Source organism: Sphaeramia orbicularis, chromosome 19, assembly GCF_902148855.1.
Source record: "Sphaeramia orbicularis chromosome 19, fSphaOr1.1, whole genome shotgun sequence".
In the NCBI taxonomy this organism is placed as follows: Eukaryota; Metazoa; Chordata; class Actinopteri; order Kurtiformes; family Apogonidae; genus Sphaeramia; species Sphaeramia orbicularis.
This window is the reverse complement of record NC_043975.1, coordinates 38,207,370-38,221,556: the sequence shown is the minus strand read 5'-3', so window position 1 is coordinate 38,221,556 and position 14,187 is coordinate 38,207,370. Positions and strand designations below refer to the sequence as shown.

At 39.0% G+C, this 14,187-nt stretch overlaps 1 protein-coding gene across 1 annotated transcript in view; it reads right to left on the bottom strand.

Moving 5' to 3' along the window:
- Positions 1–1,697: 1,697 nt before the first annotated feature.
- Positions 1,698–14,187, bottom strand: part of ubald1a (UBA-like domain containing 1a) — a 28,241-nt gene continuing 15,751 nt past the window's right edge. The window contains exon 3 of the mRNA XM_030163504.1: positions 1,698–4,744. Within this exon, the coding sequence (XP_030019364.1) occupies positions 4,418–4,744 (327 nt within the window). The 3' untranslated portion in view covers positions 1,698–4,417. The remainder of the gene's footprint in view (positions 4,745–14,187) is intronic.

The following is a 14,187-nucleotide window of genomic DNA, read 5'->3' as shown; positions in this document are numbered from 1 at the left end:
GATGGTACCAGGCCTTTATTTAAAGGAGGCTTATATTAGGGGTACAACTTTGTTTTGTGATTTCTTTACTGCAAGTACTGCTATGTGCTTTCCTACAATAATATCTATCTATCTATCTATCTATCTATCTATCTATCTATCTATCTATCTATCTATCTATCTATCTATCTATCTATCTATCTATCTATCTATCTATCTATCTATATCTATATCTATATCTATATCTATATATATATATATCTACAGGGTGTCCCATAAGTCTCCATACATAGGAGACATAATACATTCCATACATATATGGTTCTAACATGTATTTCTTTATATTTCAGATAACCCAAAGAATGCTTCAGAAGTGGAGGACACGCATTGAAATGTGTTCCCGACAAAATGGCAGTCATATAGAGCATATTATATAAATAAAAGTGGTTTATGTCAAGAAACGTTTATTTTTCCTATGTATGGAGACTTATGGGACACCCTGTATCTATCTATCTATCTATCTATATATGTATACAGAGTGAGGAAGCAAAATTTAGTACATTTAGTTGTTTTTTCTCAGCAGGCACTACGTCAATTGTTTTGAAACCAAACATATATTGATGTCATAATCATACCTAACACTATTATCCATACCTTTTCAGAAACTTTTGCCCATATGAGTAATCAGGAAAGCAAACGTCAAAGAGTGTGTGATTTGCTGAATGCACTCGTCACACCAAAGGAGATTTCAAAAATAGTTGGAGTGTCCATAAAGACTGTTTATAATGTAAAGAAGAGAATGACTATGAGCAAAACTATTACGAGAAAGTCTGGGAGATACTATTAAAGAAGAATGGGAGAAGTTGTCACCCGAATATTTGAGGAACACTTGCGCAAGTTTCAGGAAGCGTGTGAAGGCAGTTATTGAGAAACAAGGAGGACACATAGAATAAAAACATTTTCTATTATGTAAATTTTCTTGTGGCAAATAAATTCTCATGACTTTCAATAAACTAATTGGTCATACACTGTCTTTCAATCCCCGCCTCAAAATATTGTAAATTTTGCTTCCCCACCCTGTGTGTGTATATATATATATATATATATATATATATATATATATATATATATGTATATGTATATGTATATATATATATATATATATATATATATATAAAGATAGATAGATAGATAGAGATATATACATACATATACATATATATATATATATATATATATATACCCTAAGCATTTTCAATATAAAAGCCCTGTAGTGTTTTAGTAGACAGAAACCATTCCTTATTCTATGAGCTTCATAAGTTGCTACAAATGACAGTTTCACTGAGAAAGACACAAACCCACAGTGACTGAAAACAGATAGCAACACTTCAGATGACTGATCTAGAGAAACAGTGTTAAAAACAGGTGGATTATTTTAACTGAAGTGTCTTCCAAAAACACAATGAAGTCTTGTGGATCTAGTAAATTTAGCTGCTTTGGCAAACTCTCTTTTTTTCCCCCCAAGAGATACCTTTAACACATAATTCATCTTTAAAATTGTTTCAATTATATGCCATGATTGGGGATGATTTTGGACTGATCACACAGCTTTTATACAAGACCCATAAAACTATACATCAGCACAAAAAATAACAATGTATATAGACCATCATATCCAATCTACTGCATTCAGCACTCACACAGCAAACCATACAGAATAGGTTGACATACAATATTTATTTAGGTTCACAAAAATGATAAGTTAATTATCAGGTAGTCCACAAATATTGTGGGAATGGTCTCATACAGTCATACAGGGGGGGAAACATATATGAGAAACCATTTAGGAACAGGCCCACCAAGAAACGCTCAGATTTAACCAAATAAAGTATGGAGCATGGAAAAGGATGAACTGAAACATTAGTTTAGTCTAAAATAAAAAAGGAAGTTGGTTATTTATTCATTATTATATCCATAATTTCCCTAATCATTTCTTTATTCTTTAAAAAAAGACCCTCAGCTATTCAAAATATCTTCTTACTCTTTCTTTTTGTATCGAATGAAAAATAATCCCAACAGGAGAGACTTAAAAAAAAGGGGGGTAGACCCTGCATTCAAAATATTGCCATTTCATCAGGGTCTTCCCTGAAATGTCCCTCCAGTGGACCAGGGACCGGTCACATCTAGACACCTAAACGCTGTAAAAACCCCTCTGTAGTACAGTATGTGAGGGTGTATAGATTTCATAAAGTAGTCTGTAGTGTCCCAAAATAACAAGTGGTGGGCTTTTCAAAGCTGCCCCATGCCCACTTTCTTCTCTCATAAACATTTTTGTTTCTCCAATCTTGCAAGTCACCTTGCCCAATTTTTTTTTTTTTTTTTTTTTTTTACAGAAACAGATGTTTGACTCTTGCTTTGCAGAGACATATTCATCTATTGCATTTTTTATATAGAGAGCCCATCTCCCATCCCCCTGGGTTTGCCCCACTGGAAGTTACTGAGGGAAAAGTATGGAGAGTAGTCAGCGGTGAATGTCAAGTCATTTTAAGATCTTATTTGAATTGTGCCACAAAGTACGAAGTATCAAATTATAGAATTAAGTAATTAAAACCACTGAGCTGTTTGTACTAAACTAAAAGTTACTTTACTTTCTTTATCACAACCTACAACTAGGGATGCACCAATTGTGTAATTGGGCCAGTACTGGGCCAACAATTTGGTCAAAAGCTGATTTTGATTTAATTCAATCATGCAGCTTTATCAATCAATCAAATTTTATTTATATAGCACCAAATCATAACTAAAGTTATCTCATGACAGTTTACATATAGAGCTGGTCAAAAGCAGGCTCTTCAGCCAACTTCCTTTTAACAGGTCGTTAAGAAACAACCATCATCACAACAGACAAATATTGGTCAAATTTGCTTAAGGTCTTATTTGCAGATCGCCAGTGTGTATCCCTAAATTTTTCTTGATATAAATTATTAAATTATACATGTAAATGACATAATTTAAACTGGGTTAAAAAAAATTCTCACACAACTGTCAACAATACATATTTCTTCCAAAGTAAGGTCCCATGGGGCATAGCAGAAGGGGGGCCTCTCTACTAGCTTTGGGAATGCGATCCACCTCCCATCCCAGCTCCACCCCCTCCCCTTTAACATGTGTCCAGATCATGTATATTTGCTACAAAAGATGTTACACTCTATGAACACATCATGCAAAGTGGCAATTCTGTTTACAAAGAGTCAAATATGGAGTAGTCATGTTTTTTCATGTTGTCTGTAGCCATTTTAGCTGCTTTTGATTCACTCTCGCCACAAAAAAAGTCCCACCCAGAATTTTTCAAAGCCACCTCCCTTTACCTTTCAACAAAACATAATAATTAGCATTATAAACAATATTATATTAAACCATGATTTCTCATTATGTTCATAATACCCAAATCTTCAGAAAAAGTGTACAGTGGACAACTGAAGTCTGGGTCCAGGTTTTAAACTGAGTCAGCCTAGCGCTGAAGGAAAAGCCATTGCAGCGAGGATCAAGTTAGCGTACGCCAGAGCGGCTGCTGCCTTTAAGAAAAAAAAAACCTTTAAAAACATGTCCTGCGTCGTCGACGGCAACGGTTGGTTTAAGAATCCCTGATTGGCTGAAAGAAGTCATGTGACCACCAGGTGAGGTAAGAAAAGTCCCACCTTGACGATGGGGATGACAGTATGGTGTTTCCTCTAAACGCTAAGGTGTGTGTGTGTTTTGTATATGTGTATATTTCTATATGTGTGTGTGTGTGTATACATTTTTTGATTACAAACTGACCACCCGCTCACATGCTTTACACACTCACACTCAAGTGCGTGATGATTCGAGTCAAATCTAAAACACTGCATCGCAAGTTTCCTCTCTCCTCATGCAGCACAGACAGTCGCAGAAAACACAAACACCAGTGGCAAAAATCACTGGCTGAAAAGATGGGAAAAAACTAAAAACGAAAAAAAGAAAATTAAGTTTGCTGCCTTGAATGTTCTTGAACATCACATAAAATCCTTGGGCGTGACAATTTTTTTTAATTTCCCGTTTTATAGTTCAATAATATTTCTCTTATCTATGCATTTACTTAGGAAAAAACTAACAAAGATTTCAGTTGCTTTCTTATTACTATGTGTGCGTATCTCTTTTTTTTTTTCTTTATTCGACATTTGCATTGGTTTTCTCCTCTTCTTCTTAAATGTCCATGATGAGTTTTTCTTGGTTTGCGTAGTTTCTGTCTCTTTCCATTCGTCTAGCCGCACCCCATCAGTTTTGGGGAAAAAAAGACTGAAGCCCGTTTCTACCCATGCCCTCCCACCCATCCCGCCCTCCCTGCATTCACCGCCCCCATTACCCCTCCCTCTGCAAAAAGGTGGAGGTGGGGGGCTTTTCAGTCCCATGCAGCCCTTCATCTCTCTGCCTCCATTGCTACGCTAGCCTTCTGCTCGGCGCCTGCGTGGGGGTGGTTTACACCCGTGGGCCAGGCGGGGCAAGGCTGTGTGGGGGGCTGCCCCTGAGTCCAGAGTCCCTGTGGGGGCTGCGGCATGGTGGGTACGCTTGGTGCCATCCCCCAGCCTCCAACCTGAGGGGGCGGGGGTGAGGTGGCCATAGAGGCAGCCATGGGACTGCTGCCGCTGCCACTGTTGAAACTCTCAGACGCCTTCAGTCGGGAGAACATGGTCAGTGCATCCGGGAAGTTGGGGGGTGTCGCTGGTGTGTTGGCTGGGGTACACATCTGGAAATAAAGAGGACAGACATTAGGGATGTTCACATGTTTCAGAATCAGTATTAGAATGTGTTCATTTCCAAAGTATGTAGGAAGCGTCCTGGTGTCTGCTCCACAGATGCAACAGAGAACAAATATTACTGCTTTTATGTCTTTATGCCTGTGTATGTAGTTATGTGTTTTTTTGCCTGTGTATTTACCTCTGATTTTATTGTAAAGCACTTGGTGAATTCTTTCTGTGATAAGTGCTATAGAACTGAATAAACTTTATTAAATAAAAATAAAAAAAACAAGAACAAAAGCTAGTATTTCTAGACAATTTTATACAACTTTGACATGATTTGTATCAAAATGATAGGTACACAAATCAGTGTCCCACAACTGTGAATACAATTTCCACAAAAATGTACAACCTTTATTTACATATACACAAGTGTACTCTAGTCAATTATTGTGTGAAAATTGTACTGCAACCTTTCTCATTCTCTGTCAGTTGCCAGTTATTTTCATTTTAACTTAATGTACTCAGAATAACAGGCAGAGACACCGAGTTCAATTACTGAAATGACTTTATATGCACGAAGGGTGACAAAGTCTGGCACTGGCTCCTCAGCACCAGGGAAAACTGAGCTCACAGTTCAAACACAATTTAGACAAATGCAGTATTATGAACTGAAAAAGGCCTTTAACAAAAATACTTCTAGGTTTATGAGATGTGTATTAACTGCTCTATCACACGATACTGTATTTCGGTTTTTCACTGAATTAGCCGGTTTTTCTTATGCAACAACAAAGCAGTGCAAACTGCACACACCATCTGATGCTGCATTCAAGGACAAAAAAGTAACACTTAACTATCAGGGTCCAGAGTTTTCTCTCCTTACCAGACACACATGCACCTGAGCTGAAGAAAAAGAATAAGTGGTGACACGTCTCTATAGCTCTGGAGAGTTAAGATACCATATTAATCTCATAAACGGTGTTATATTGTCAGGATGTAGGATTTAAAGGGCGAAGTTGTGAATTATCATTGAACCTTGGCATGTTAATAGATTTTTTCTGCATTCCTTCTGCTATCTTCTTAATATTTACAGTATTAACTTCATTCTGAAAATCATGCAAAAATGTGTTCAATGTTTATTTTCCTTATTCTAAATTCTCTCACGTGTTCTTGTCTCAAGCTGACAGATTTACTCTGTGTTGTGAACTTCAATAACAGAATAATTAATTCCATGACTTTCAACAACTAGCGGCATTGTACCCGTGGTGCCATCATACGATAGCGCCCTCCCGTGGTGCAGTAGCAGCATTGCACCTGTACGCCCTCCCATGCTGCAACATCGGGACACGCGTCGGACACAGAACATCCAGCATGGTAGGATTCAATTTAACTCCCCACATTCGCAAATGAATGGATGGATGAATGAATGAATGGATGGATAACCCTTTATTATGTATATTACAACCCTGCAAAAATAATCCAGGGAAAGTTGACCAAAGACTTTTGCACAGAACTGCATGAATATAAGCAAATACTGTGTAATTCAATGAAATTTGAAGACTGGACTAATATATATAGATAGAAAAGTGTGTCCAAGTAAAGAGACATGACAAAGCAATCCATAGAGTGTTATACAGCGCTGTTATTTAAGAGTAAAAACATTAATCAGGACCAAATCTAACAATCAGTGAATTGTGTCTTCCTCCCAAATGATAGTAATTGATAGATTTATTATTTTTCTACTATAGTACATTTATTCTTTTCAGGTTTTGAGCTCCAAGTCAACTGAAGATTCAAATTAGACCAGAGGGAAAAGTTTTTAATTTTTTTTTTTTTTTACATTTGTTGTCAAAAACCTAAAGATAGTTTAAATGACAGAATAAACCCCAGCATAAGTAGAACAAAACCCAATACTTAGAACAATAACTGTTCTGATCACACATGAAATGAACTTTAACCATCTTTAACTGCAGTGGAGAAATGACTACTTACTCTTGTTTAATGTATTTCTTCAAACATTGAAACAAACAAGTGTCATCCCTTCATATATCCATCAAACTACTCTAGCTGAAAAAAAATCCCATCCCTGATTATGTTATTCCAACTGCACTAGTCAGTTATTTTTAAGAAACTGAACTGAGGACAGGCAGTTAATTTTATAACTGAAGGGAACATTAGGGGAATCCCAGCACCCTTTGCTTCCTCTAGGGGTCCTAATGAGGACATTACAGTACTTTGTTTACACTCACTTCCTGTTTTAACTATATATGGCGTCCAATCTGATTTAGTCGATTAGATAAACTTGATTCTCAGGAGAAGCTGGTCAGACAGAGTAATGCATTGAAAACATCCACATGCAAAGTCTCCTTGGCTTTAATATATCCCCCTGAGGTCTGACTTTCTCCGACCTTCCTTTGTGCTGCCAGTGTTATTGTTCTGCTGCCAGGAGACTTTTTAGTGGGCCTCCCCGAGCACACGTGTACGATGATGTGCCAAAAACAACACTGAAACCTAACCATGTTGTAGCTTTTGACCCAATAGGCCATGTGAATGATATGCTGCATTTGTTCAGAAATAGAAAGTCTTCACATTTCCTCCTCATAACGCTTGTCCTGCTTCCTCCGCCATGTCCCCGTCCGTTTGTGACCAGGAAAACAACAACCTACTGTATTCCAGAGGGAAGCAGAGGTGGGGCTGTGTTTAGCCAGGAGGCCTGCCATCTAAAAATAAGAGTCTGGGCTGAGAGGCTAACGGGGCAGGCACCTACATGACAAAGTATCCCTAAATCACCAAAGCCTTGACAGCCGAAAAAAAACAAAAAAAAAAACAGCAAATCCTGACAGAAACTGAATAAAAGGGCTTTCATTCACATTCATTGTTTTCTGACATTTTGATCTATTTACCTTTTGGTGTGTGTGATATCATGAGATTATGCTGTTGATTGTTGTTCAAATCACACCCTTTTCGGCAACATTTGTCATAGTTTGGACAATAGTTGTTTGTGTTCTTCCAGACAGATTCCTGGAGAGTGGTTCTCCAGAATGTTCCTAATTACATCCAATATGCCATTACACTGTGCATTACTGTTTGAACTAGGGATGCAAAATATCAATTAATCCATTAATCATTAGTTGCTTGACCTTATTGATCGATTAACGATTAATTGATAAGCAGCGATTTTCGAGAACCTGAATTTCTTTTTCAATATGGTCAATAAGAATAAAAGTTAAATACTGTTTATATACTTCATGAAAAAAGAATGTCATATTCCTTAATGACTGATTTATTGAACCATTGGATATAGTCAGTGTTTCCTGTGGAATTCATCTGTTGATGTGGCGGTGTGTAATGGGGGGGTTCATGCGTGCGTTTCGTCGGTGTGTGGGGGTGGGGTACTCGACCACATGCGTGTCGGGGGATGCATGCGTCTTGGTTGGTAAACGCACACGTGCATGCGTCACATTCCGTCCTACTTATAATACTATGTGCGGTGCAGTCCATGCCCCCACAGAAGTGAAACTGAAACTTTTCCCTGCCCCCTGAAGCTTTGCAAACTTTAATTTGCCTCCGCTTTTTCCCGTGTCCACCGGGGTGACTGCAGGACATAATGTTCGGCATACCTGTGGCCCAGATCAGGAGCCTAGAGGATGTTTTCAACTTCTGTCTCACTGATCGTGGACTAGACCAACCTCCATGGAAAATGCTCTGATACTGACCCCGCCTTTGTGCGTGTATTTAGTCTGGGGTGCACCACTCCCACAAACAGATGGGTCGGTCTGTGTTTGGCTCCACCATGTTCATAAAGACTTTCTAACTCATCAACGCCATGATCCGGTTCGATGACTGGCCATTCCAGCCGCGGCGTCGCAGTGCAGACAAACCGGCTGCCTTCGGACAGGTCTGGACAGGTAGACAAGGGCAATTAACCGACAATTAATAATTTAATCGAGCAAATTCTTACTGACAATTAATCGTCAGTCAATTAATTGTTTACATCCCTAGTTTGAACTGATGTAAACATTTTAAAACCTGTTTAATATGAAGCCAATTTGATAACTAGGAGTCTTCCACTCAGCAGACACTCCTGAGTGGAAGCAATGAGATAACCAGAGCCCACAAATGACGATACTTGGGCTACAGTGTTTGTCTCTAATTTGATTTGACAATCACCTATATTCACTAAAAAACTAAGAAAAAGAAACAGAACTATGACACTGGCACACCAAACTATAGAGACAGACCTTGCTATGCAAGACTAAAGTAGCACCACAATCGATTTACTGGTTTTCCTGCAGTGATTTTTATCTTGTCTTGTAGTTTTTCAGATCACCTTTTTCAAAGGGATGGGCATTTCATGATAAAATGCTAATTGATCATTTCTGGTAGTCAGATTCAACTACTCTAATAAGAGATCCATCTGCTTTTGTCAGCTGCTGTAATGGTTATAAAATTAAAATTGTGCGACACGAGTGTAGTGAAAGCAAATCAATATTTGATAATCGTTCAGTTGTCTGTCTTTCAACATCGAAAATAAGTCTCTATTAAAGAATGTATTGTTAAGCACATACAGCAAGAGCGAAATACACAGAGGGGCAACAGGGTCAAACACTGGACAGTGGGTGACTGTCTGCAGCCTGTGTGACAGTCAAAGAGCTAAACAAGACTAGACTTCATAACCCATGATGTCCACAGGTTCGTCTTCTGCTTTACAGTCCTGAAAACAAGTTATCTTGAGAAAATGGATGTGTAGTACTTTTATATTCATTTAGAATAAGCATGAATCAACCCAGTTGAGCTTGGACAGCAAATACAATCCTGGGTCACATATAAGTCAGGTTCTTGCTCAGTGACAGACGGAGCCTCCGGGAGTTGTGCCCACTAAGCATGATGGACCTGATACCAGATGTCACTAAAAATAAGGTGCAATATATTAGAGACCAATTGATAGTCATGTGAGGCCCTAATTAGTTCAATGCTGAACTGAAAATTTGCTCTAAACAATTTCTAAAAAAAAACAAAAAAAACATCTAGTTGAGTGTAATGGTCAGGTTGAGTATTGAACTCAAAATACATCAAGTAGTAGCTTGTCCATGCGGCCATTTAAACTATTTATTTGCAGAGTTAATACAAAATATGTTATTTCATAACATGTATAATTTTTTGGATATGTCATGATCTATATCAGGATATGAGAGAGGGTTGAGGGGAATTTTCAGTGATGAGTTGGCTATGGGAACGGCTGCTATAATCTTGCATAAACATTGGACAAAAATGTTAACATGCTGAGGAAGAGAAAAAAGTGGAAAACAACAGTCTTCTTGCTGACAGCTTGACCTGAGGCTGACCTGTGCTACGTAGTCTCCTCTTGGCATCGTCACCCAGGATGTACTTTTACACACGCAGCCTTCAGAAAAAAAAAAAAAAAAAAAAAAACAGCGACAGGAACATCATTCCTCCCTTGGGGGGTGTAACTGGACCACCTTGCCCCCTAAAACTGCTGTGGCATGCAGGTTGGTGCTGCAGATATGCGGTCTGGGGGCCAGCCTGGGCCGGGTCAGACTGAGCTAGAGGTTCTCAGTGTGGCACGCTGTTATGAAAGGTGAGCGCGTCCACTGTGCACTCGAACAGGAAATGCTGGCTCATGTCTCTGAGGCTGTTTCCTGCAGTAAAGAGACACCCTGGAGAGTTGAAGTGACCTCGCTGATCTATCCTGTTCTCGGTGAGCTGGCAGCAATGAGGAGACTGGTTGGATTTATTAAACCTCGTGACAGATTAGACTATGTGAGTGGTATTCAGGTAGCCAAGAACAATCAGTGCCTTCTACCTGCTTATCAATGTCTGCATTGTCCTTACTCATCTCTAAACATGTTAGTGGGTATGAGTGTACATCTACATGTGTCTGTATTCTGTCATTTCTGTTCATGTATTGTTTATTTGTTTCTGTATGGGTTTACTGCATATGTGTATCCTACAAATCCCATTTCCAGAGGAGATGGAACATTTCCCTCAAATGCAAAAAAACTAAACTCTATGACTAGTTAGATCTGGATTTTGGATGAACAATTATTTAATTTCATGTTTTGTCTGACCAACTTAATTGTAATTTTGGAAACTGTACAATTTTGATGCCATCAACACTAAAAAGTGTCGCTATAAAATATGCCTGGAAAGTTAACACAATACAATTTGCACACTTCCAAAATCAGCAATCAATTAATTACTAAAAGTTAAAAGGGCAGAATCTAGAAGGATAGATAATGGTTCAACACTTTGGCAAGTATCCCATAAAGTTTGGGGCACACTCAATCTTTCACAATCAGAATGAAATATAATGAAAAGATTCAGGGAGTTTAGAGAAACTCAATGTTTAAAGGCCACGAGCAGAAACCACTGTTTTAGTGCATGTGTTCATGAGTGACCTCAGACCCTCAAGTAGCATCACATATGAAACTGCACCCATGATGAATAAAACTGTTGTCAGTGCATCCAGAAATGCATCCTGCAACTGTCCAATGTGAAGAGGACCCCTATATCAATTCTCTGAGCCTGAACTCAATTCAGATGAACTGAAAGATAATTGAAACATGAGCTGTGGTCATATTAGTACACATTTCAGCTGGTTTTCAGAAAAAAAAAAAAAAAAAGTGGCATTATGACCAGCCAGACTGTTGCAGTTGAAAGATGCAAAAGCAGCATCTGTAATGGTCTGGGGCCGCATCGCTGTCCACTCGGTGGGTCTGCATATGTGTGTAAATGTGCCATCAGTGTGAAGCTATAGTTTGGAATTTATGGAGGCAAATGCTGCCTTTTTAAGTCTGTTTTTTTTCCTAACAGAACAGTGCCAGACCTAACTACGCTCCACTTCCAACAATGTGGCTTCATAGTCAGAGTAGGGCTGAAGTCTTGTAAACAGCAAGAATGGGAAAAACTTCCATTTACAAAAGTACAGCAATCAGTACCCGGACCATTAAAAAGTCTAATAAAAAAAGAAAGGCAATGTATTAGTGTTAAATATGCCTGTCCAAACTTCTGTTTCAACAATCAAGTTAATAATGCATCTTATATTACATTACACTGATGTTTACAAACACATATAGTTCTATTAAATGCCAAATGACATAAGTAAATGCAGGGAAGTTATGTCAAGGCTAATTGAAGCATCATGTCTATGTCTCAATAAGTCTGACCTTGCCTACTTGTACTCTTCCAGTCATGAAATAATGAAACCCAACATGCTGCCGTTTTGCAGTAGACCTTGGGCAGAGTCAGAGGTGTAGACGATACTGACCCACAGTGAAGATGATCTGATCCAAAGATGCATCTTCTCCAACTGCTTGTCAGACATTTTCTCACAGCTTTAAAAAGGCTGGACTGTCAGCCCAGATCTGTCAGCATTAACAGCTTAAAGGTACACTCACTAGTTTTTCATCAAGATTTCATGTTATTATTGGTCATCCTGTAAAGACACAAGTCCTCTCTAAATCACCAGTAACCATTTTGGGGATAAAATAAGCTCTGTTTTTTCATTGCACTGCATCATTCAATAGAAAGAAGAAAATAATAATAATATACAGTTTTATAACATGTGGCTATAACCTGTATGTTGTCACAATGAAGAAAACAATACCAAAAGTAAAAGCACATGGTTTCCTACCCAGATTAAAACTATTGTGCTGGTGCAGCATACTGAGGAAGCAGGTTACTGTGTGCTTTCCCTTTGAGTGTATTAAGTAGCAGATTAACTCTCACTGTGCTGAAACAAGGACAGTAAAAAAAAAAGTGCAAGAGCTGCTTAGACTACTATGTGCAGACTGAGGTTTAAATCCAGTTGGCTCTCAGACAGGTGATGGGTGGCTCACAGTCAAAACAAGAGGGTTAATATTTTACTTTCAGTTTAAATATTACTCTCTGTGCATACAAATACATATATGCTATATTTACTCACGTGCTGTGTTGGAAATGATTAACAGCCATGTTGTGTCTGGCCTGAATGTAGATAACACTGTGAAAAACTAGTGTGCAGGTGTTTGATTATAAAAACTAATACATATATTTTCTATGTGCATGCTCTTTCTGTCACAGTAAAGTGGGATAATAAGAAGTCTAGTGATGTAAACATGTCTTCAATAAAGGTACTAAATAAAGGTGTGCCACAGTAAACTGTCCACAACACCACATGAACTGTAATACGAGATGTATCTCCTCAGTTAACAAATATTTGTCTGGAGGCTCTGTTAAGGTGGCCTTACACTGTGCGAGTTTAGAGACGATTTCTCACTCGTGCGACTATTTCTGGGATCGGGCCCGATGTGCCTCTAATCGCGTGTCGTGCTTCGTGCAGTGTACATGGGGTAAAGAGAAGCGATTAACACCTCACGACCACCTCACGACCAGCAATCGTGTGTTCGCAAGGAAAACGGAGCTGTTTGAAATCCTGCTCGGTCCTCGTGAGGGTATCACACTGTCAAAGCAGTGCCACGAACCGATGTGCCTCAAATTCTCACACTGTGCATGCGCGAACACAGACGTGTACAGTAGCGTACAAGCTTACAGTAGCTGGCTATTGTCCTAGTGCAGTTTAGCTGTTGCAGCTTACCTCTAGTTCCTGCTGTAGGATTGACAGCCCATACCGTCCACGTCTGGACAACCAATTCCTGAACCAAACACATCGTTGTCTTTTCTTCTTTTTTGATTCCCCACAGATAATGGCACATAAAGGGGTTGGACAAAATAATGGAAACACCTTCACCTCAAGATGATAATGCCCCAATCCATACAGCTAGAATTGTTAAAGAATGGCATGAGGAACATTCTAATGAAGTTGAGCATGTCGTATGGCCGGCACAGTCCCCAGACCTCAACATTATTGAGCATTTATGGTCAGTTTTAGAGATTCAAGTAAGACGTTGATTTCCACCGCCATCGTCTCTAAAAGAGTTGGAGGGTATTCTAACTGAAGAATGGCTCAAAATTCCTTTGGAAACAATTCACAAGTTGTATGAATCAATACCTCGGAGAATTGAGGCTGTAATTGCCGCAAAAGGCGGACCTACACCATATTAAATTATATTTTGTTGATTTTTTAAGGTGTTTCCATTATTTTGTCCAACCCCTGTATTTCCAAAGCAGCTCGTTGGTTTTTGTTTAGCACTACCATTTCGTGGCTCACGCCAATACACAGTCGTCTATGCACGTTTATGGATTCCTTTGTATTTTAACATTGTATTTCCGGATATAACACTCGAACGTGTGGTGCGTCCTGTGGTGTATGGTCCTACAGTGTGAGCAGTCAGGTCGCATACGAGCGTCGGTCCGTGCAGTGTGAGAGCATGAATCGTGAGCCTGACTGTACGACTGATTCGCACAGTTTGAGATGGAGCTGCATGCAACGATCGAAATAATCGCACAGTGTATGGCCGCCTTTAGTCAGTAGACACCATATGAATCTTCA